The sequence below is a fragment of the Podarcis erhardii genome (assembly GCF_964252035.2).
Source record: "Podarcis erhardii genome assembly, chromosome: 6".
Classification (NCBI taxonomy): domain Eukaryota; kingdom Metazoa; phylum Chordata; class Lepidosauria; order Squamata; family Lacertidae; genus Podarcis; species Podarcis erhardii.
In genome coordinates this window covers 100,035,424-100,057,885 of record NC_138510.1, presented here as the reverse complement: position 1 = coordinate 100,057,885, position 22,462 = coordinate 100,035,424, and the positions used below count along the sequence as shown (strand labels likewise).

The window sequence follows — 22,462 nt, the reverse complement described above, 5'->3', positions numbered from 1 at the left end:
CTCCCTAGCAGCTCTGCCTGGGACATCTTTCTAACCCTGATCTGGGAAAATATAAATTCTTGCCCAAATAACACATCCACAACCAGTGTGACAATCATGCATGTGCACACATGCACTGGACAAAGCTCTATACTTCATTCAACAGAGGACTGCCACATTCTCATGTTTTATTGAGGGATTTGCACTCCAAGCAAAGCCAAATCACCAACATTTCTCAGCCTTCAGCAGAGCTGCTAGCCTGCATTCTGCTCTATTCCACACCACACCACCTCCAGTAAAGTCTGGGGAAAAGACAAGTTGATAGGAGAGACACTGGATAGCAGAGTGGGGGGCGAAGTATTTGATCAACAAAGGAGTGGCTCAAGAAGAAGCACATTAAGATCCTGGAGTGGCCTAGTCTCCAGACCTTAATCCCATCGAAAATCTGTGGAGAGAGCTGAAGGTTTGAGTAGCTACACATCAGCCTTGAAATCTTACTGACTTGGAGAGGATCTGCAAAGAGGAGTGGAACAAAATACCTCCTGAGATGTATGCAAACCTGGTGGCCACCTACAAGAAATGTCTGACCTGTGTAATTGCCAACAAGGGTTTTGCCACCAACTACTGTCATCTTATGCAAAGGGATCAAATACTTATTTCACTCATTATAATGCACATCAATCTCTGACTCTTGTCTTCTGGGTTTCTGGGGTTTTTCCTGTTGTTATTCTGTCTCTCACAGCTACAATAAACCTACCATTAAAATTATGGACTGGTCATTTCTTCGTCAGAGGGCAAAGGGGCAAATTTAGCAGGGGTTCAAATACTTTCCCCCCTCACTATAGCTGAATAACTGGCAACTCTGATTTAGAGACTGCACAGACATGGCAGAGATGACTGGCAGAATCCGAGACCAGGACAAAGAGACAGTGGAAGAAGATTGGAAGAAGTTCAAAGACTATCCTAATAAACATTATAAAATTAATGAAGGTTAAAAAGATATGGGTTTAAAAATTAGTGGTTTGCAGGGGCGTTGATTAAGGAAAAAGAATAGAATTATCAAAAACTATGGGAAATATGGGAATGGATTTGCTGATAAGATAAATGAGATTAGAATACAGAAGGGGGAGGTGTGAGGTGGTCGGGGAAATTAGGTTTAGAAAATAAGGTTTGAATTTATACTTGTTTTTGGTCTGTTGGTTTATGTATGTTTTTATTGTTGTCTGTGTTATTATGTGTTTATTTGAAACTTTAATAAATATCATAAAAAAAAAAAAATAGAGACTGCACAGACAGGAGAATTTGGGCACGCAAACTTCCATTTCCTTCCAGTATCAGGAAGTCTCTTCCTGCCAAAGTTCTCCCTCCTCTTACACTAAAAAGCAGGAGAGCCCTGTCCTTCCAGCTTCGCAATGTTGCATTAGCTGGCAATGAGACTGAGTGAAGGCTGCAGCCACCAATGGCAAACTAGCACTGGGAGCTTTTACGTAGGGGGGTCATTCCACGCCAGATCATCTGATTTTAATACTCGACCGTGCTCTCATGGTAGGTAAGATAAGCCAAACGATAAGAATTTAAATAAGACACAAATTAAGCAGAAGTAATCTTTAAAAAGCCAGAAGGGGAAGTTGAGGGAAGTCATGGGGAGGGTCCCCCCTTTTTTGTTTATATGACAAATGTTACATTGTGTTACAGTGGTACCTCTAGATGCGAACGGGATCCATTCTGGAGCCCCATTCGCATCTAGAAGCAACGGTACGTCTGCGTACGCGGGCGTCACTTTTCGCCGCTTCTGCGCATGCACGTGACGTCATTTTGAGCGTCTGCACATGCGCAAGCGGCGAAACCCGGAAGTAACGCGCTCCGTTACTTGCGGGTTGCCACGGAGCGCAACTTGAACGCGCTCATCCCGAAGCACATTCAACCCGAGGTATGACTGTATTTGGTTGAATATTAAATTGTAAAATCCAATAAAATTTATAAAAAACAACAACAGCATCATTGACCATATTACATGTATGGGAAACAAAATAGCTTTGACCATATCATTGCACAATAAAATGAACAAGGGCTCTAAGACGAATTTTGTTTTTATTAATCAATAAAACTTAATTTTAAAAATATATCAGATGACATTATAACATAGGAGGGTACTATTTTAACTATTCTCACAAATGTGTGAGTTATTTCAAGCTCAGAGAGACCTTAAACCTGTACCAAAATTTACTTCAAAATCAATTTAATTTATTTTATAATAACAAAAAACACCCTCATTTTTAAAACATAACAAGTACATGGTTAGCCCATTCTACAAAAAAAGTATGATACATGTGTTAGTTGTCGTTTGTGCTCTAGGGCTTATTGAACCTTCCGGGAATAAAATGACAAAAATTCACTTTGAATGGTCAGTGACCCTTTTCTGTGGCAGTTAATACCATTTTAATACCTTATTTTGAAAGAGACCACAATTAGCTTTATTTTGATACCAAAATAAGCCCAATTGGTTGAAAAATAAGTGAAAAAGGATTTTTTTTTCTAAACGGACACAGAAATTGCATTACCCTAAATTGCGTGAAAATCAAAAAAATAATAAAAAAAAAATTCTCCTGCGCCCAATTTTGGACCAAAAAATCTTAAAAAATTTAAATTGAGGTTATCTCATAATTTTTTTTGGGAAGAAAATCTGAGTCGTAAGAGCACATGGCACCAGGTGATTTGGCGTGGAATGACCCCAGGATGACACTCCAAAGGCAAAGTTGTAGAAGTTCAAAGAAAGTAACAGGTAACTAGATGACTGGCGTAGGAGGCAGGGGGACAATTGCCGGGGGGGGGGGGAAGGTGTCTACATTAAGAGAGCCACTTTGTGGGAAATCATTCAAGCCAAAGCTTACCTCTCGCCTGTATCAGAGAGGACAAATCTGGGTTTGCCAGCCACAGTACATGCAACAGAAACCCCCAGCTAATTCTGCCTCATAACGAATGGGTGTGGATGACACAAATATCTGCAAACTTAAGTTTGCTTCCATGTGTTGTTAGTCAAAAACAATAAGCTTCCTGGGCAGAAGAGGTCTTAGATGGAACCTTGTAAGCCCCTGTTCATAAAAAGCAGCCCAGTAAACAAATGGGAGGCATAACAAGTTTAGGCACTGCCAGCCTGTAAATAGCTATGAGGAAGGGGTGACACATCAAGGTCAGGCAGGAGAAAACCAGGAGTAAGATGCAGTTCAATCACATCTTGCATGGGAGTTAAGTTCTGGAGATGGCACATATACACAAAATACACCCAAGTCAAAGCACCCCCTTAGAATTGCCCCCCGCGCCAGCCATCTTGCCTTCCAGAGCTGGCACACCAAGCAGGTCTGGTGTGCACCCCCCCAATAAGGCAGAGAGCTTAAAGGCCCTCTCCACACCTGGAAAACCTGCACAAAAAGCGCTTTTAAACTCTCTGCTTTTAAACTCTCCACCTTCCAACCAGCCGCACTTCAAACACATAAAGCTGAAACTGCACATATTAAACACGAGTAAATTGTGATTGTACTGTAAACAGAGAAACCTCCTGGCAAATACATATATTCACAAGTTAGCAATAGAATTGCCCTAGGATGGCAAATGAATCCACAACTTAGGACAAAGCTAGGTGCCAGCATGGTTTAAAAATAAAATAGTAGGTATGGTAAAGTGATTACTGTCAGAACCGCTGTGTAAAGGGAGAAGTTTAACTCTTTTCTCCCCGACTCTGGCCCTCATGGAAGTCTCACCCTTCCTCCCATGTCCTACTTTTTATTTTTATTTTAACCACTGGCTGATTCCCAGTGTAACATCTACTTGTGCAGAGTAGAAGGGCTCCCAGTTTCTTCTATAATTCCATGAATGAGAAAAACTGTCTTTCAATATTAGGCACGTTTTAATTAAAAGGCTTGGACTGACCTGGGGCCCCTTGCTTCACAACAAGGCTCTTGCCATAAGCTGAAGGAACCCTGTGGTTTGGGTCCTAAGGGAACTTAAGCTCAGAAAAAGGAAGTTTCCAGGCCGAGCTCCCTGCCCTGGTAGCCGACTGCTCCCCACGCCAAAGCCGCTCTGGAGGGTTGGACACAGTCCTTCCATAGACTTTAACTTACATTAGAATGCAAGTCCTATTGGGGCTTCTCCCCCTGAAGCCCCCACACCCACCCTATATTGTTCAGAATGGTATAGGAAAGGGGCAAAGGGAAGGAAGAGGAAATTTCTCTTCTGTGATTTTCCGTAAGTTAACTGCTCTCAGGATCCAAGCCTGTTTTTCTTCCTCAACTAACCTAAAACGGAACAGCCCTTTCCAAAATGGTTTAGAAACTTCCTACTTCAAAGCACAAGATCTGAGCTTGTTTCCCTGGCATCTTTAGCAGGCTTTACTCTCTTTTTCAGTCCTACTCCAGCAAGTATGAGGGCTAGGAACCTACTTCAATATAGAACATACAAAAAGCAAGTAAACACTCCATGATACACAAGAATTTAGGAGCACTCTCCCAACTCCTAGCTGAACACGGGACAATGGCTGGCTGCTTGCATTCCACAGGTGGTGTGCTACCCAGTTACACTCACAATGGCAATGAGGAGCCAATGGCTCTTTTCCTAGTTAAGCACTGAAAAAAGTAGGATTCACCGCACAATCTGATACACATCCACTCAGACACAAGCACCAGTGAACCCAATAGCACTTATTCTTGGTATGTAAGATTGCAGTCAGAGTTTCACCATCTGCTTCTCAAGTGAGACACAAAACAGCAGCAATAATAAATAATGCCAGCATTATGGTTGAGCGACTAAGAAAAGTTCCAAATCTAGTGGAATGATGAAGTGTCCACCTCTGTGGCCTCTGGGTCTGCCTTCAGTAATGAGAACTGATACCAAGAGAAATATTTGATCTAGTGTTTATTTACCAGTAAGTTTTTGCTTTTTCTGGTGCTGAAGCACAGTAATAAAGTCTGTCCATTTCCAGCATTTGCCAGCCAGATGCTCCTAGCAGCTGACAAGTAGGGCATAAAGGAAAGCAGCTCTCCTCTGTTGTCTCCAGTAACTGATAAACACAGGCCCTATACTGGGAATTTGCTAGTTTTTGCTGTCATAAAAAGTAGGCACAGAGAGGCTTAATCTTCTAGCTCATTGCCCACACATTAAAGTACTGCACCAAGGAACAGCAAAAGCAAAGCATCTTGGAAGTTGACTATTCCAAGTTGGAGGTATTAGCAACCTCATTACAAAGCATGAAGGGAGTTAATTCAGGGTAAGTAACATGTTGTCTTTACAGAATGCCACTTCAAAGCCAATACAGGCCTACAATTTCCATTGATCCGTGGGTTCTTCGGGGGAAATGGAACATAATGCTTGCTGACTGACTGGGCAAGGGTTCGTGTCCTCTTAGCCACCTGAATCCACAGCAATCTTTTCCAGCCATGTCACTCCGGGGTTGAAGGCTTGCATTCCGTCTCTGTGAATGCACTCAGGATCTAGCTAAACTTAGGACCCGCCAAAAGCCAAATTTGGGCTGAATCCTGCAAGTGAAGGTAACTCCTCACAGCTGTTCTGACAGGACTTTGAATGTGCATAGGCTGATGTTTTATGAAGCTACCCTGGGTGAGATGCCTGTTAACAGGTCTTCTTTCGAAGACAGAGGTCCTTTGGCTGGCCAACTCCCATCCCTTGCGGGGGCGCAACTAGTGCCAGCGCCTTCCGTCAAGAGTTTGGGTGTAATCTTCAATGCCTCCCTTTCTATGGAGGCGCAGGTTGCAGCTACAACAAAGGCAGCATTTTTTCATCTCTGCCAAGCTAAGCAGTTGGTCCCTTACCTCTCTCGCCCTGACCTCGCCACTGTGATCCATGCGACGGTCACCTCCAGGCTTAATTACTGTAACTCACTTTATGTGGGGCTGCCCTTGAAACCGACACAGAAACTCCAGCGGGTGCAGAATGCCGTGGCAAGACTCCTTACGGGGTCTTTGCTGCGGGATCACATTCACCCAGTGCTATACCAGCTGCACTGGCTCCCAGTGGAGTACAGGATCAGATTTAAGGTGCCGGTTTTAACCTTTAAAGCCCTATACGGCATAGGACCCTCGTACCTACGGGACCGCCTCTTCTTGTATGCCCCATGGAGGACCTTACGGTCTGCAAATAACAACACCTTGAAGATCCCGGGCCCCAGGGAAATTAGACTGGCCTTGACTAGAGCCAGGGCCTTTTCGGCTGTGGCCCCGGCCTGGTGAAATGCTCTCCCACAAGAGACCAGGGCCCTGCAGGATTTGACATCTTTCCGCAGGGCCTGCAAGACGGAGCTGTTCTGCCAGGCCTTTGGGCAGGATGTGGTTTGACTTACTTTCCTTTGTATAAAACAAGCCCAAAGGAGGCCCCCAATTCACTCACAGGTCCTTGTATGATCAGTGGAAACAGCTGGTCCTGGCAATTATTAACCACTCTCAATTGCCCGGATTTTAACTTGTCTGAATTAATTTTAAGATGTATTTTAATTAATTGTTGTCTGTTTTTATGCTTATTGTGTTGTTTTTATGATGTTAGCCACTCTGAGCCCAGCCTCGGCTGGGAATGGCGGGATACCTATTTATTTATCTATATCTATCTATCTATCTATCTATCTATCTATCTATCTATCTATCTATCCACTGTGCATTACTTAGCATGGCAGTACAGGAATTGTGCCAGAATTGGGATGCAAAATCAAGGTCCAAAGACTCCCCAAGGTTAGCCAGGGAACAATTCACATAAATCACCACAATGCAGCAACATGCAACTCCCCAGGCTGGCCTGCCTCCATTGATGTTATGCTTATCCCTGTGAGTTGTTATGAGGAGTCTGCTATTAAATAATTTAATTAATAAATAGCTTTGTGGAGTTAGTGGGTGAAAACACAGGGAACTGGTGCTCCGAAAACAAAACAAAACAAAACAAAACAAAACAAAACAAAACAAAACAAAACAAAACAAAACCCTCTATGACAAATGCATGTTTGGTATGGCACAGAACAATTAACACAGATTCTGAGGGAGCAGGGATGGGAGAATCTTTATTCAGCCAAATGGGGGAAGAGGTGACGGGGAGCCACTAGAAATGAATTATTGGCTGCCAAAATCTATTATACAATCTCCCTGGCAAGATTGTACCAGGAACATGAATGACGCATACATGGGTTCCAGCAAGCCCTTATCAGCCTCCCAGTGTCAAGACAGGCTTGCTCTGCGCTAGCGGTAGTGTGACGGCCAGAGCTCAGAAGGCATGCTTGGGCAGGACTGTCACACGCTCCTGTTCCCCACCTCCAATGCCATCCAGCGATTCCAGCCTGCTCAGGTGAGCCAGACTTCTTCCAAGAGCCTCTTCCAGTTGCCCACGGATGGCCTGGACCCGGTCCAGCTCCACCTGCAGTGTCTGTTCACGCTGAGAGCTGGCAAGACTATGCAGAAAGGGAAGCAGATTAGGAGCAGTTTAGGAGTTGTTCTGCCAAGGTCTACCACCCTCTCTCTGCTCACCACTTACTCTCATTCCTTCAAAAGCACCAACCACCTCACTCCTCGCAGCTGCCTTTCAGCAACGCTCTCGCCAACAGAGAGAAAACAGGGGGAAACTGTGGGTGCTGCAAGGTGGGTGCTCACTTCTGACAACCTGGGTATACAAACAGTTCTTCCAAATAACACCTTGAGGGTTTATGATTTACTAAACTAGCCTATAATCTTTGTAGATATGTCAAGCAAACAGCAAGAGGTGGGAAAGCAAGGGAACATAAGCGAAAGAGTTTCTAGTCGCAGCTACAAAGAAAACTCCAGCCTCTACCCATCAAATGCACTGGAGGCAGGGGAACAGAGCATCTCCTCACCTGTCAGGATGAGCTTGAAACTTCACCAAAGTGCTGTAGAGCTGCTTTTCGGCTTTCAGAGTTTCATTCAGCTGATTCTTCTCTGCTGCCAGCCCCTCCAACACCTGCAGCAGCTGAAAGCGCAAACATTTGCCTTCACTTTGTGCTTACGTGAGCATTTTAATGCTATTTAACAGTCAAGCAAAAACAACCTTGTGCTAGATTGTGACCTGAGCTGCATTTATGCCGCTTGCTTCTCTTATTTCCTGAGGAAGATCTTGACCGAAGGCAGATGCAGGTGGACCACTCCACATACCAAGACTGCTTTTAATGGTGCTGATATCAGAGTCTTTTGCAAAGGAGGAAAGCCTCCAATTTCCCACAGACAGAGAAATAGACCCCTTAATTTCAGTGGGTCTACTCTGAGTAAAACTTGGTTTGTGAAGTGCAATCAACAGAGGGCTGCCCTTAGACTGCCGTTTGGGGATTAAATGCCTGCTCAGGAAGTTCACAGTCCTTTTCAGCCAGTCACCCTCTCACTGTAGTCTCACAGTGCTGTTGTGAGAAAAGCCTACATAGGTAACTCTGAGCAACTTTGAGGAGCAGGAAACAGACATAAATCAAACTAGCCTGTGTCCACCACATCGCCGTGATACCTTTCTGCCATACCTGCAGTCTTCTGTTTTCAGCAACTTCCTGTCCTTGCTGTTCCATCTTGGCTACCTTTTCCTGAAGCATCAACACTTCCTGGGAAAGTCGCTCAACTACTGGCATTTCTTCAGGGTCAACCAGCTGCATTTGCAAGTCCTGGAAGTCAAGGAGAGAGTGACTTGGAGAATGGAAAAGTGCAGTCATGGCCCTGGGCCATGCGTCTACCACCAACTTCCAGTCAAGAGATCTTCCACATCATTAAAGTGTGGAGTACATCTGGAATGGGAGGCCCTGAATTAAAAACCCAACACAGGTCTTTCATTTGCAACATCCCAAAGAAGGCCTGTGATTAAACAAACTAAACCTGCTTCATATTAAAAGATTCTGCTGCTTCTTATGATTTTGCATTTAACCAAAGGTTTTCTGCTGCCAGTGTTAAATCATATACTAAACTATACACACAGATATCTGCAGCCAGAGAGAACCAGAGTCAGGGCCCTTTTGTCCCACCTTTATGAGTTCTTCTTTTATCTGGATGCTTCTAGTCAGAGATTCAACATCAGAAGCTTGAACCTGTAGCTCCTCTTCTTGGGAGACCAGGACAGACTGAAGAGCAGCAAGTTCCAACTGTGGAGAAGAGAAACGAGAGCCAGTAACAGTAAAGAGAAGGCAAGGGAGAGAAGTGCCACATGAGGATGTGGCAAATGTTTCTCATGCTGTCTTAGGCTTGCCCATCTGCTAGATCTGTCGGCTGGCACATGGCATCCTTCCCTAGGAGAACTGCCCAGAACTACAGCCCTTCCTTTCCCGCTCAGCAGGCAGCACATGGGCATGCTGGTTGTGCTGCCAGGGGTCTCTGTTCCTCAATACCTTGACTCAGACTCACTCTGCTTTCCTTCTCCTTTTGTGTCAATAGCTCAAGCTGTTCTTTGGCACCAGTAAGCTCTTCCTCAAGTCCAGCAGTTGCCTCCCAAGCTCCTGGAGAGAAAGCAGAACAATGTTAGGCTGGGATCTCATACCTCTTACCCCGTCTCACAACTTTAAAAATCAAAAGCAGTGCAATCCCTTTGGAGAGAAAAACCTGGAGGTGAAGGGGAACTTTGAGTTGAAAAGCAACCAGAGTAAAAAGAGTTAAGGATTCCACTTTCCTCCCAAAAGTTTTTTTTTAAATGAATACACACAGATGCATGCAACTATATAATCACATGTTGATTCAGCTTTATTTATTTAGGGCATTCCCAAAGAAACTCCTAGATCAGCAGAGAACAGGAGACAAAGTTAATTAATAAAAATTAATAAGAACAAAGCAAAATAAATAAATAATGAGAGAACAGAATCATATTCATTATTAGCAACAGAGATTAACAGGTCAGCTGCTCCCCCTCCCCTCTCCCCAAAGAAACTCTGGACTAATAATAAAGCTTTCACCGGTGCCAGAAGCCAGGTGATTTTCAAAGCCAGGTGATTTTCCTTCAGGACACAGGAGGGTGCTGTGCACCAAATTAAACCTAGTGCAGTGATATCCACACAAGAGATGGGGAACCTGTGGACTACAACTGCCAACACTGGTCATGATGGCTGGGGCTGATGGGAGTTGCGAGTCCAATCAACATCTGGAGGGCAAAAGGCAGCACCTGTCCAGTGTGCTCAGGCAGGGGCCGTTCCCTGGAGGAGCAAAGGGCCCCTGCAGGCAAAGCAAAGAGCTCCATCTCCCTGACAAGCAGCCGTGGGCTTAGAGGTCACATGCAGCATGAAGCAGCTGAATTGTTCCTGCCAGCAAACATTCTGGGTGGCCAAGGGTTAAACTGAATGGAAGCTGCTTATGGACCAACCTTTCTCCACGTTGAAATGGCCATCTCCGTTCTTAGATGTCATGGTAGCGGGGCTCTTGCTTGAGCTTTCTTGCCTCAGTGCCTAAGAACATAAATATACACATTATTTCACTGATAATTCATAGGCCTTGAGAGTTTGAATAAAGTATTCAACTCCAAAGTTGAACAATGAGAAACTACAGTGTTTGCTCACAGTCTGTTTTCTCCCTCTGAGAAGCACCAATTCTGCTCACTCACTTCAACATGGCTCTCATTTCTTTCCTTTAGGAAAGACTTCAAGGCTCTGCTCTGAAAACACTTTGCTTTAAAACTGCACACATAGGGCCAAGCTAGATGTGGTGCTAAATGCATCATTAGAAACCATTTCTCTCCATATGGTCCTGGGCTTGCAGGCCAGGCCAGGATGCAACCATTTCCCCACTTGATTCCTAAGCCCTGAGCACAAGCGGCACTGGAGGCTGAGGCTGAGCACCACTGAAGATGGAAGAGTCTGCTCAGGGCACAGATTATTGCAGCGTGGACCTCCATTTCCTCACCCCTTTTCTTTCCAAGCAGGCCTTCCCCTCCCCCTCTCAGGCCAACCTCTGGGAGGGAATGTTCTCTCACAGAAGCACATTCTTACTTCTGAGTCATCCTTCTGTAGGAGATGGGCAGTGGAAGCTTCCATCTTCTCTTGTGAAAGCTGGCCCTGCAGTTGCTGACGTAAATCTTGCAGCTCACAACTTCTTTCTATTAAAGCCCGTGCCATTTTCTCAGAAGATATCTGATAACGATAATGATGATAATGATAATGATAATGATAATGATGATAATGATAATGATAATGATAATGATAATAATAGTAGTAGTAGTAGTACCCTGCTCATCTGATTGGGTTGTCCCAGCCACTCTGGGCAGTACTGATACATCAACTAGGACTGGTATGAGGGCCAACCGTGAAGGCGGCTCTTCCTGGTGGTATATTGCGAGTGAAACCACTGCTGCTCCCGAGTCCCTCTGCCACTGAGGCAGAAACAAGCTGCAGCCAGGCACTGGTGGCAGAGGGACTCGGGAGAGGTGGCAGTTTCACCCAGCAGTGTAGAACTCTAGATCAGCGTACTCCTGCCCAGATCAAAAGCACACCCTGCCACATGGACTGAACCAGATATAATCTGAGGTAGGATTCCATGGGCTCTGGGGCAACTGCGAGCTTGAGCCACACCAGACAAGGCAGATTGGGTGTGGATGCCAAGCCTCCAACATCCCCTCGGAGACCACATCCAGCAACTCAGCAGGGTGGGGAGTGCGCTCACAGAATCCCTAGCCTGTCATGAGAGCCCAAGCGTGAGGTACAAATATTTGATATGGAAAGACTCCTAAACAGAATACACAAAGAAGGAAGCATACTAGACAGAAGAACCTGAGGGCATAAGAAAAATCCCGAGGGATGAGGCCAAAGGGCCATTCAGCATCCTCCTCTCACGGAGGCCCACCTGATGCCCATGGGAAGCCTGGAAACAGGGCCTGAGGGCAACAGCATCCTCCCCACTTCTGAGTCCTAGCATCTGGTTTCCAGAGACATATTACCTCTGGAAGCAGAGGAAGAACGTAGCCATCGTAGCCATGCAGGAGCTCCACCTCCCCAACCACTGAGTCTCTCTTGCTGAGACAGAGACGCCTGCAGATGCATCTGGGAGAGAGTGGCATTGAAAGCCCAAGAGAAGAGTGCCAACCCCAGTGCACAGCTGCCCACTTACACAACTCTGCTGCTCTCTGGTGTGGACAGCTTGAAGCAACTCCTGAAGCTCAGCCATTTGCTCCACAGTCTGCCGACTCTTGTCACTGAGGAGTTCCTCTATGATCTGCTCTTTCTGCTGAAGGCAGAGATACAGCTCTTCCACAAGCTCCCTCTGCCCAGGCCCCAGCTTGCATAGCAGTTTTGCTGACAGTGCCTAGGGAAATGACAATGACAAGGATAATCCAGAGGGAGGAGGAAAGCAGGCCTTCCTATTTCAGACAGGGTGCTGAGATCAAGGAGAAGAGGAAATTTCAGAGGTTATTCAACTACGATTACCTGGGCACCATTTCTGGCAATGTACAATGACCAGCACAACCAACAACTGCTTTCTGGATTCTGGTTTAGTAACGATGTCGTACCTGCAGAATGACTGTGAACCTGGATCAATCACTGGCTGAGAGGAGGGGGCAACAGTCCCAGGGCCTCCCAACAGAGCTGCCTTTCTCACTTACTTCCACTTTCTTATTCCTGTCATGCAACGCCGCCTGCAGCTGACGGACTGTTCCCTCTTGCTCTGCCTGCCACTTGAGAGATTTTGCTTCAACTTCCTCTTTCAGCCAGCGCAAATTCTGGTAGCTTGTCAACAGCTGCTCATGTTCCAGGCCCTTTGCTTTCAGCAAGCTCTCCATTCCCTATGGGAGAGGGGAGAGAGTGGATAGCAAAGAGATCAACAGAAGCCCAAGCCAGACTTCCGTCTAGATTTCTCATGGTACAAAACAAGCAACATCTATTTCCATCAGGTCCTTTATGCACACGGCACTGGGGGGGGGGGGCACAGCTCTACAGTGGTATGCATACTTTGGACATTTTAAGGTTTTAAGGTCCAAGTTCAACTCCTGTGATCTCTGCTGCAGAAGAACCCAATTCAGGAGAGAAAAGCCCTTTGCAGAGACTTTGGAGAGCTACTACAAGTAAGAGCTGCTCAACAGTGGAACGGTCTCCCACAGGAGGCTGTGGACTTACTCTCCTTCCTTGGAGGGTTTAAAGCAGAGCTTGGATGGCCATCTGTCATGGATGCTTTAGCCGAGATTGCTGCATTGCAGGGGGCTGAACTAGAGGACCCTACTCTATGGTTCTATGATTCTATGTGAGGATAGAAACGTTGGGCTGGCTTGTTGGCACCATTAGGTATAATTAAGTTGTGCTGAGTGCTACTCTGAAACTCTGGATTAACCCTAACATAGCTCAAGTCAACCTAAAAGCAATGGCAAAGGAATTGCTGCAAGAGTCGTCTTGAAGAGTGCTGCATTAATACAGTGTCAGTCTCAAGAGTGGGAGGGAACCATGGCAGATGGAAGGAATGGCATAAGCATTGCCCTTCCTGCTGCAACCCACCTGAATGGTAGCCTCATTATGGGAGAGGACCCTGCGCAGCTTTTCCAAGTCATGCTCTCGCTCTTTCACAGCCAAGCGAAGCTGCTGCAGCTCCTGCTCCTTGTCTTCAAGCACACAGAATTTCTCATCGACCGCTCGCTGCAACAAAAAAGGCCACGAGTGGGCAAAGAAGTAGCAAGCGTCACAAACTCAAGCAACCAAGATTATAATTTAATAAAATACATATAAACTATTTAAATGGTTTACAAACATAGAAAAAGGGTTCCACAATATTGTGGAATTCACAACTCTCACCCCACTCATCGTTAAGAGGGAGATTCAGCTCCCCTTCCCCTCTTCAATGCACCAGACAAGAGAGAAAAGAGGACATCTGCTCTTGGCACTGCAAGGGCCGGTCCAAGACATTTGGCTGCCTGAGGGAAAGGGCAAGATGCAGCCCCACCCCCTACAGAAGCCACCCAGACTGCCACCTAAGAGCAGCAGGCCACCTCAGAGGTGCAGAGCAGGGTGCTCTGTGCTCCGCAAAACCTACCAGCTGAGGAGACCTGGGACAGCAAAGGATGGCACCAGTGTGAACACAGAAAAAATACACAAGAGATTGTGCTGGACACCTCTGTAATTACCTCCAGGATGGCATCCCTGTCTTTGATTCGTTGTTGCAATTTCTTCACCATATTATCAGCTGATGTGGGGCTCTTGTCCAAGCTCTGGTGATACTGAATAAGTTCCTTAGATTCCTGCAGAAATGGAACATATTGACACCATCAATAACACCTGAGCAACTTCAGAAAGCTCCAAGAGAGAAGCAATGCTGGTGAGAGATCCAAGTGTTCTTGGGAAGGCAAATGAAGCAGTTGTGAATAGGGACAAGGAGGCAACTTTTCTGACCCACATTTACCCAAGGTCAGGGCACAAGCCACAGCCAAGCATGGCCTTTTATCATGAGACAGCAAGGACTGGCCCAGCACCTTCGACTCCTTTAACCTTGACTGGCCACTGCAGTGTACTCTAGAGCAGCCTAGATAGGGCTTACCTTGAAAGCTTTCTGAAAAACCATTGCATGCCTGCTCACAGGATGGGGGTAGCCACAAGCAGTCCGAATCTGAGTGAATTTATCTGCAAAAAAAGCTTTGCACAATCATTGCAGGAGATCTTGGGGTCTATACCAGGCCCTGATGGCAAAGGTGGTTCCGTTAAATTACGAACCACCTGAAAGAGTCTCCTGCTGCTATTTTCTGCAGATGCAATAGAGGCAATGAAGAAAGTGAAAAGTGAAAGTCCTCTTCGCCGTCGCTTGGTAGGCTCAGCGTTGAGCTCTAACCTGTGTCCAGTCAGATTCAGAATGAGTTTTCTGCCACTGGCACCCTAACCGTCTCAGCGGTTGTTTCCGTGATTGGAGAAGGCAATGAACACATGCAAAGGGTAGGCAGTGGCTAGAGTGGGGAGGGAGGGAGGAGGCTTGTATTCGCAATATACTGCCGGGTTGGAAATTCTGAAATCCTTAACTGCAGTCAAGACCTCAAACTGCTTTGGGGCAATGTTTTGATACATCACCCAGCCCTACTATGTATCTGATCATAATGCAGTTATGTGGGGGCCATAACCTGGGGAAGGCTTCTAGTATCTGGTATATTGATATGTCTTTACTTAATGATTAACATTTTGTTCAACCAAAGTGGGAAGAGACTGTACAATATTTTGAACTGAATTAAGCAACAACCTCTGTGTGAAAGTCTGAATGGGAAGCGTACAAAGCACGTATCAGTGGACATATTATAGCACCTGCCTCCAATAAAAATCAGCTTAAAAACAAGGGAATGAATAACTTGATAAATGAAAGAATCTTGGGCACAAATGATTAGAAATCCATCTACAAAATACAAAAAAGTATGAATTAAATAATATTCTTTCTCAACAGACAGAATTCATGCTTGCATGTACAAAGAAGAAATACTAGGAAAATGGTGAAAAAACAGCCATGATCTTGGCTAATTGTTTAAAACAAAAGAAAGACAGAGCATTAATTCCCAGTATTAGAGGGGCAACCAGTGAATTATAAAATTCTCTCTCTTTTTTTTAATAAATATATTTATTGAATTTTCCAAAAATTAGTTTTTTAAAAAACAAAAAGAAAGAAAAAACACCAAAAATACAAAAAACACAAAATACACCAAATTAAAACAGATACAATTTCGAAAACTTATTTCCATTAACTTGTTTCTCAGACCTCCTCTCACCTCCCCTTCTTGTATTCCAATTTAAATTTTTCATTCAACAAATCCTTATATTCAAAATTAGACATCAAATACTTAAACAGCATTGCTCGTTACATTTTTCCTAAAGTCGACCAAAATATCCCTTCCATGGCTTTCCCCAATTCCAAACAAATAGCAGAACATAATAAAAATAAAGCAAGTTATAATTATATACCCTTTGGATTCCCAGACCCCACCCACCCCTTTCCCGGTTTCAGTCCCCCCCCCCAAAAAAGTTCATCAATTCAATATCTTGTCTAGCCTGGAGATCTCACGTCCGAGGCTTTTAAGTCTCTTTCAGCCCCTCTCTGCCCGCCTTTTTGATAGTCCTTAATGTTAAACCCCAGATTTCGAAGAGGCTTTGGCCCAACAGGGTCCATATTCTTCCCAGCCAGCCCTCCATACTTGAAACCTCTAGGGTACCCCAACATACTCCTATCGAGTCCAAATGTCCCCAGAATCAAGTTTGTAATCCTTCGGTCTTCAGATCTCCACAAAAGGGGATCTCTTAATTTCAGGCTCACCAATTCAGGCCAGGCTTTCCACATCAGATTGTCATTCTCCTTTGTTGCCTTCATGTCAGGCCACCAATTGCAGCTCTCATGACAGCTTTCCTTTAACATCTGGGAAGTTACAGGTCCACCTTCCTTGGCTCCAGAAACCGCACATATCTCCTCTTCCATATTCTCATAACATTCAAGTTTGCCTAAATGTTCAAATATATGAGCTTCCTGCTTCAAATCCTTATCAGCTCCACCAGCATTGTTTACTGTTGAGGCCAGAGTTGTGACACTTGTAGCCAAAACACGAATTTCCCCTTGTAATTTTCCCAAGAGAACAAATGTTCTTTCCAGTTCAGTCTGGATTTTCCCTTCTCCAGCCATTATTGTAATGTCCAAAACCCCCTCTAGGGGGATTTTAGTTTGTTAATATTTTTCAGCTCCAGCCCAAAAGCCAATTTATTTGTATCAGTTCTTCCTTGTTCGCAACAAATTATAACAAAAATAACCAGCAGAAACAACAGAAACAAGGTTTTCTTTTTCCCTCTCACAGTCAATTTGACAGCTGTCAAAGTCCTCAGTGCTTCATCAGCAGGCTCTCTCGCGGGACACTCCAGGGGGGTGAAACTTGAGCTCCCACACTTTAGTCTTATATCCTCCGGTAAAATTTCTTATAATGTCAAACCATGAGGGTTGAAATCATTTAATTAAAAAAAGAAGATCCTCTCGACCTTAGGTAATAAGTTCTTTGCTTTAAAATTATCTACATAGAGGGGGGGGGGCGGACTTCCTTTTTAACCCTTCCCCGCTCGTTCCTGATTCAAAATAATTTTTTTCTTTAAATTCCAAATTCCATGTTACTCACGGGTTTTTAGTTTAAAGTCCAATTGATCCAAGGAAAAAGTCAGCGCTCTCCGTCAATGGCTTGCGGCTTCGCTCCGCAGAAGGAGCAGTGGACTCACAGCACCGCGCCTCTCCCCGTCTCCGTTCAGAAGCCTTTAAAAAGGCACCTTCGCGGTTTGGGGGGGGTGCAGATGGTGCCCGCCGAGTCACCAAGTTCACAGGCATCCGCGCCTGTGATTTCTGAGGGTCCCCGCGTCGCCGCCGCGGGCGAGACCCAATCCTGCGGAGCCGATTACCTCCGGAGCTCGGAGGGAATCCGCCATTAAACGATGGCGCTAACCCGGAAGTGAATTATAAAATTCTCCAAGTGAGATTAATAACCAGGTTTTTAAAATTTCATGCAGAATGGGCAACTCAATGAAAGTAGAAAAGGAAGATACACATGTCCTTTAAAAAACAACACCAAATTTAAACCGTATACAAAAACAATTTTAGCATCTCTGATTTTAAGATCTGGATTAGATGGATTCCCATCTGAATGATTTAAAACTGTGTGGATCTTCTAGCAACAAAACTATGTTTATTATATGAAGAGGGGAATTCTTTCAATGACATTCAATCAAGCATATATCGGTTATACCAAAACCAGACAATATCATTAACTAATGTAAATATAAAGATTTTAACAACCGTTTTGGCAAATAGAGTGCAACAAGGGATATTGCCAATAATAATGAGTGACCAGGCAGGATTCACTAAAACTAAACATGCTTCAGACAATATCAGACTAGTGGCTGATCTAATAGATTTAAATAGAATAAGAAAGTAATCTTTTTTTTAGGATACTGAAAAAGCTTTTGATAAAATTTATAAACAGTACATGCAGGAAGTGCTGGCTAGATTAGGATTTCCTTTTTTTTTTTGTGAATGAATAAAAATTTATTTTCGTCAACCATCGGCCATAGCAACAAAAGAACAATGCAACATACAAAGAACAGAAATAAAAAGTCAATTATATAAAACACAGTTTAGGGTCCTGAATCAGCAGTCAAATAGTGGACCTTATTCTGATTGCCACAGCTAAAAACCTTGCAACCATTCCTGTCACCTGCTCATCTTGATCTGCCAAGAGAAAGGACACTGTGGCAGTGGCTGGGCGACCCGGAATGGACAATAAAAGAGGGGTGATAACCTCATTTCTCAAGAGTGCAAGCCAGCAGGGCATGTGCCACCGATTCAGTACTGCCATCTCCACAGGGACTGTAATGGATGTATGGGGTTGCTCGTGCATAAGTTTGCCACCACTCCTGGCTAGGAAGCCTGCTTAAACCTTTCCTGACTGGACAGCCCTTCACTTCGTGGCTGTTCAGTCACTAGCAGAATCCGTCAGTGGGCGTTTCTTAAACTTCTTCCAGCACAGAAGCTCTTTGACGCCAAGTCTATGCCTACTTTCCCTGCGCGGAAGTCTTCTGCGCAGGGTGGGTGTGGGCAGAGGATTAGGATTTCCTTTGATATTTGATGCATCCACATCCAAGACACAGGAAATACTCAAACACTTGTCTGAATCCTTAGAAGCTAACCCCCCCCCAGCTATTACTTTTTACAGAAGTTTAGTGTCAATCTGACACACAGACTTTGAGAAATGAATGGAATAAAGAATTAACAAGCCTCATCTTAACTGAACAATGGGATAATGTTTTAGCCTGTTTCTAATGTGTTGTTAGATTCCTAGCAATGCACTGTAAGCCAAAAGCAGAATTAAATAAACCTTCCATTACTGAGCTTTTCCTTTGAGTACATCCCAATATGCTCTGTTGGCACCAACTGGTGTGAAATGGCTGCTGGGGTGTTTGAGCCTCATTGAGGTGGGTGTCATTCCTTTTCTTTACTATACTTTTCACATATTTTAGCCAAGTAAAAGTGAACAAAAATGCAGTTCCCCACAAATAAATGTGTGCTGAGTTGCAACAGGTTCATTTTCCCGTACATCGTTACATGAAGGAGAAGTAGAGCTGGGTATCACCCGCATACTGATGAACACCCAGCCCAAATGCCCTGATGATCTCTCCCAGCGGCTGCATGTAGATGTTGAAAAGCATCGGGGAGAGGACAGAACCCTGAGGCACCCGACAAGTGAGAGCCCAGGGGTCTGAACACTCATCCCCCACCACCACTTTCTGAACACGGCCCAGGAGGAAGGAGCAGAACCACTGTATAACAGCTCTACACCACTCCTCTGTTCTTTTGAAAATGTTATAGCCTTTGTGAGAAAAGACAGAACTACTGCAAAAAATATACAGGATGACAGCATCATGCAGATGAACAAAGCTGGTTAATTCCAGACTAGTGTGGAAGATTCCCTTTAGCAACTGTATTTCCCAACCCAACACCAACAACTCTGGGAACTGTTTTGGTTTTATCTTTGGACCTTCTCACCTGTTAAACACACACACCATCTGAAATAAGGTGTGTTTTTGCCCAAACAGAATTTAACAACCCATCTGTATCTCACCTGTAGAAGCTGTTCTCTGCAAGCCAGCCTGTGCTTCAAATGCTTCAGTTTCAGCTCTTGTTTCTGCATCTCTGACCATCTTTCTCTTTCCAAAGTACAACATTGCCAGTTTTTGTTCTGCAGCTCTGTTCTTACTTGTTGAAGAGCACAACGCAGCTCCTGGAAACCAACACAACAATGTAGTCATTAGTCAATCAGGCCTGGAAGCATCTCTGGAACTCTCAAGAGGGCAGAAAGGTTGAACTGAGCCGCAACAGGGAAAGCGACAGGACTGCTCACACTCCCCAAAAGGCAAACACTGGCCATTTCCACCACACTGCCACAAACCGGTTGTGTGAACCTTACTTTTACAGTTAGTAACGTGAGGCTTTTTATTTGTGACATGAAAACGTTTTCTGGCCCTTGAAGTACAGCAAAGGACAATGCAAGACATTCAGCTGTTCCAGCTCCATTTAGGCCTGGTCCCTTACCTTTCTCACCCTGATCTGGCCACAGCAATCCATGTGACGGTCACCTCCAGGCTTGATTATTGTAACTCGCTCTATGCAGAGCTGCCCTTGAAACTGACCCAGAAACTCCAGCAGGTGCAGAACACCACAGTGAGGCTCCTTATGAGGTCCTCACCGTGGGACCACATTCAGCCAGTTCTATACCGCTGCACTGGCTCCCGGTGGAGTACAGGGTCAGGTTTAAGGTGCTGCTTTTGACCTTTAAAGCCCTACATGGCCTAGAAGTCTCGTACTTACAGGACCGCCTCCCCTGGTATGCCCCGCGGAGGACCTTAGTGTCTGCAAACACTAATACTTTGGAGGTCCCGGGCCTCAAGGAGGTTAGACTGGTCCCAGCCTGGTGGAACGGTCTGCCGCAAGAGACCAGGGCCCTGCAGGATTTGACATCTTTCTGCAGGGCCTGCAAGACGGAGCTGTTCTGCCAGGCCTTTGACCTCCCTCTTTCTATGGGACCAGCACGGATGGCCGGGCCTGATGAATATTTAATATTCCTTACCACTATAGTTGTTGCCATTCAATTTCATTTTGATTTTAATGTGATTTTGAACTCTATTTTAATCAATCGTTTGTGTTTTTATTGTATTATATATTTGGTGTTAGCTGCCCTGAGTGTGGTCCTGGCCGGGGAGGGCGGGGTATAAATAAATAAATAAATAAATAAGAAACCAGAGGCCTTTCTCCTGGGCATAGTCGGCCAATTGGTGTTAAAGAAGGATAGAACTTTTTTTATGTACGCAACAGCAGCAGCAAGAATACTCATCGCAAAACATTGGAAGACACAAGACCTACCCACTCTGGAAGAATGGCAGATGCAAGTAATAGAATATGTGGAGATGGCGGAAATGACTGGCAGAATCCGAGACCAGGGAGAAGAGTTGGTGGAAGAAGGTTGGAAGAAATTTAAAATTTATTTACAGAAATATTGTAAAATTTTTGAAAGTTAATGGCATTGAAATGAACTGAAGGGGTACTAGCAACGAGGTTAAAAATAAGATTGGATGGATAATTAGACAAATAAATTGGATATGAATTTGCTGAATTAATTTTCAACAGGGATACAAAAAAGGGAGATGTGAGGAAGTCAAGAAAATAAGTGAATCAAAGATGAGAAGTAAAAGAGGGATTTTTGTGTTTTTTCTTCTTTTTCTTAAAATGTGTTTTTTCTTTTTTGAAACTATTTTTTCTTTTTTCTTATGTATTTTGTATTTTTGTGTATCTGTTCTTGTTTTTTTCTTATGTTTGTTGTTTTTTCTGAAACTTAATAAAATATTTATTAAAAATATATATAAATAAATTATTATTATTATTATTATTATTATTATTATTATTATTATTATTATATTTTGATGGGTGAAAAGGGCTCAACGAATGAATTCATGCCATGCCTGGTTGTGTTTCCATGCAGCCTCTTTCTGCTGCTGCTCCTCTTGCAGCCATGTTTCTGCAAGGCAGGAGGTCTTCCTGGCCTCGGCCAACTGGAGATCCTTTTTCTGCTGAGCCGTCTTCAGTTGCTGCACTTCCAGCTGAGTGAAGAAAAGTGTGTTCTGTACCTCAAGGAGTGCTACCGGCTGTGTCTGCTGCAACATGGAGGAGCCCCCTGGGATCTGCAGAAAGGTGAAAACAGAAAAGGGGGGGGGGGGTTAAGACTGAAATCACTGCCCAGAAAAATACTGGAGCTTTTAAAAGTGCATTCCATGGTATATCATAGGCTATTGCTGGTAGCCAATGCTGCAGGCAAAATTCTTTAAGGGTGGAACATTTTCAGACAGTGAGGAAGTAGCTAGTGGCATCTGCATGTACACTACATAATCTGAATAGCTTGGCTGTGTATTTTGTCTCCTTGGAATCTAATGGGGATTATCTTTGTTTACCATATATTACAATCTACAGCTAATTTTCTTGAAATACAGTACTCTAAACATCAGGGCAATATACTTTGAACCTCTAGTTCAAATGTCTGGGATAAGACAAGACATATTCGATATAAGACAAGAAATATCAAAATAAGATACATACCTGCAATTGGGTTTTATGTAGTGTGTCTTGTAGTTTGGCTATTGTCTCATTCTGCCCTTCAATTACACGGTACAGTTCTTCAGACTACAGGACACAATTGAGCAGTGAGAAATTAGCAAAGGCACCTATCACCTCCCCCTCCCGAGACATAATCTGTAGTGGGGTAGTTGAGATAATGGATTTCAACATTGCATTATTTCACATGTTCTCTCTGCACAAGCGCTGCCACGTGCTACAAGGAGCAATCTTCCAACTCCTCCCCTGAGTGCTGTTCTGGGGGGTGGGTCCCCTGAATCCCCACCAGAGCCTATTTCAGGTAGAGCACAAAGCAGAGGCCCCGCTGCACAAGACAGAGTCCTTTAGCTGGTGGGCATGTTCGGGAAATTCCGCCCCAAGGTGCAACAAGACTGTTAGAA

The 22,462-nt window shown here is 44.5% G+C and overlaps 1 protein-coding gene across 1 annotated transcript in view; it reads right to left on the bottom strand.

Annotated features, from left to right (window-relative positions):
* The window catches only part of PDE4DIP (phosphodiesterase 4D interacting protein), a 60,980-nt gene that overhangs the window by 31,996 nt on the left and 6,522 nt on the right, over positions 1 to 22,462 (bottom strand). The window contains exons 4-17 of the mRNA XM_081867415.1: positions 22,047 to 22,130; positions 21,416 to 21,634; positions 19,522 to 19,680; positions 14,035 to 14,148; positions 13,412 to 13,549; positions 12,529 to 12,708; positions 12,036 to 12,230; positions 10,922 to 11,062; positions 10,300 to 10,381; positions 9,354 to 9,445; positions 8,978 to 9,094; positions 8,486 to 8,623; positions 7,838 to 7,950; positions 7,281 to 7,417 (exon numbers count right to left, since the gene is read on the bottom strand). Of these exons, the coding sequence (XP_081723541.1) occupies positions 7,281 to 7,417; positions 7,838 to 7,950; positions 8,486 to 8,623; positions 8,978 to 9,094; positions 9,354 to 9,445; positions 10,300 to 10,381; positions 10,922 to 11,062; positions 12,036 to 12,230; positions 12,529 to 12,708; positions 13,412 to 13,549; positions 14,035 to 14,148; positions 19,522 to 19,680; positions 21,416 to 21,634; positions 22,047 to 22,130 (1,909 nt within the window). The remainder of the gene's footprint in view (positions 1 to 7,280; positions 7,418 to 7,837; positions 7,951 to 8,485; positions 8,624 to 8,977; positions 9,095 to 9,353; positions 9,446 to 10,299; positions 10,382 to 10,921; positions 11,063 to 12,035; positions 12,231 to 12,528; positions 12,709 to 13,411; positions 13,550 to 14,034; positions 14,149 to 19,521; positions 19,681 to 21,415; positions 21,635 to 22,046; positions 22,131 to 22,462) is intronic.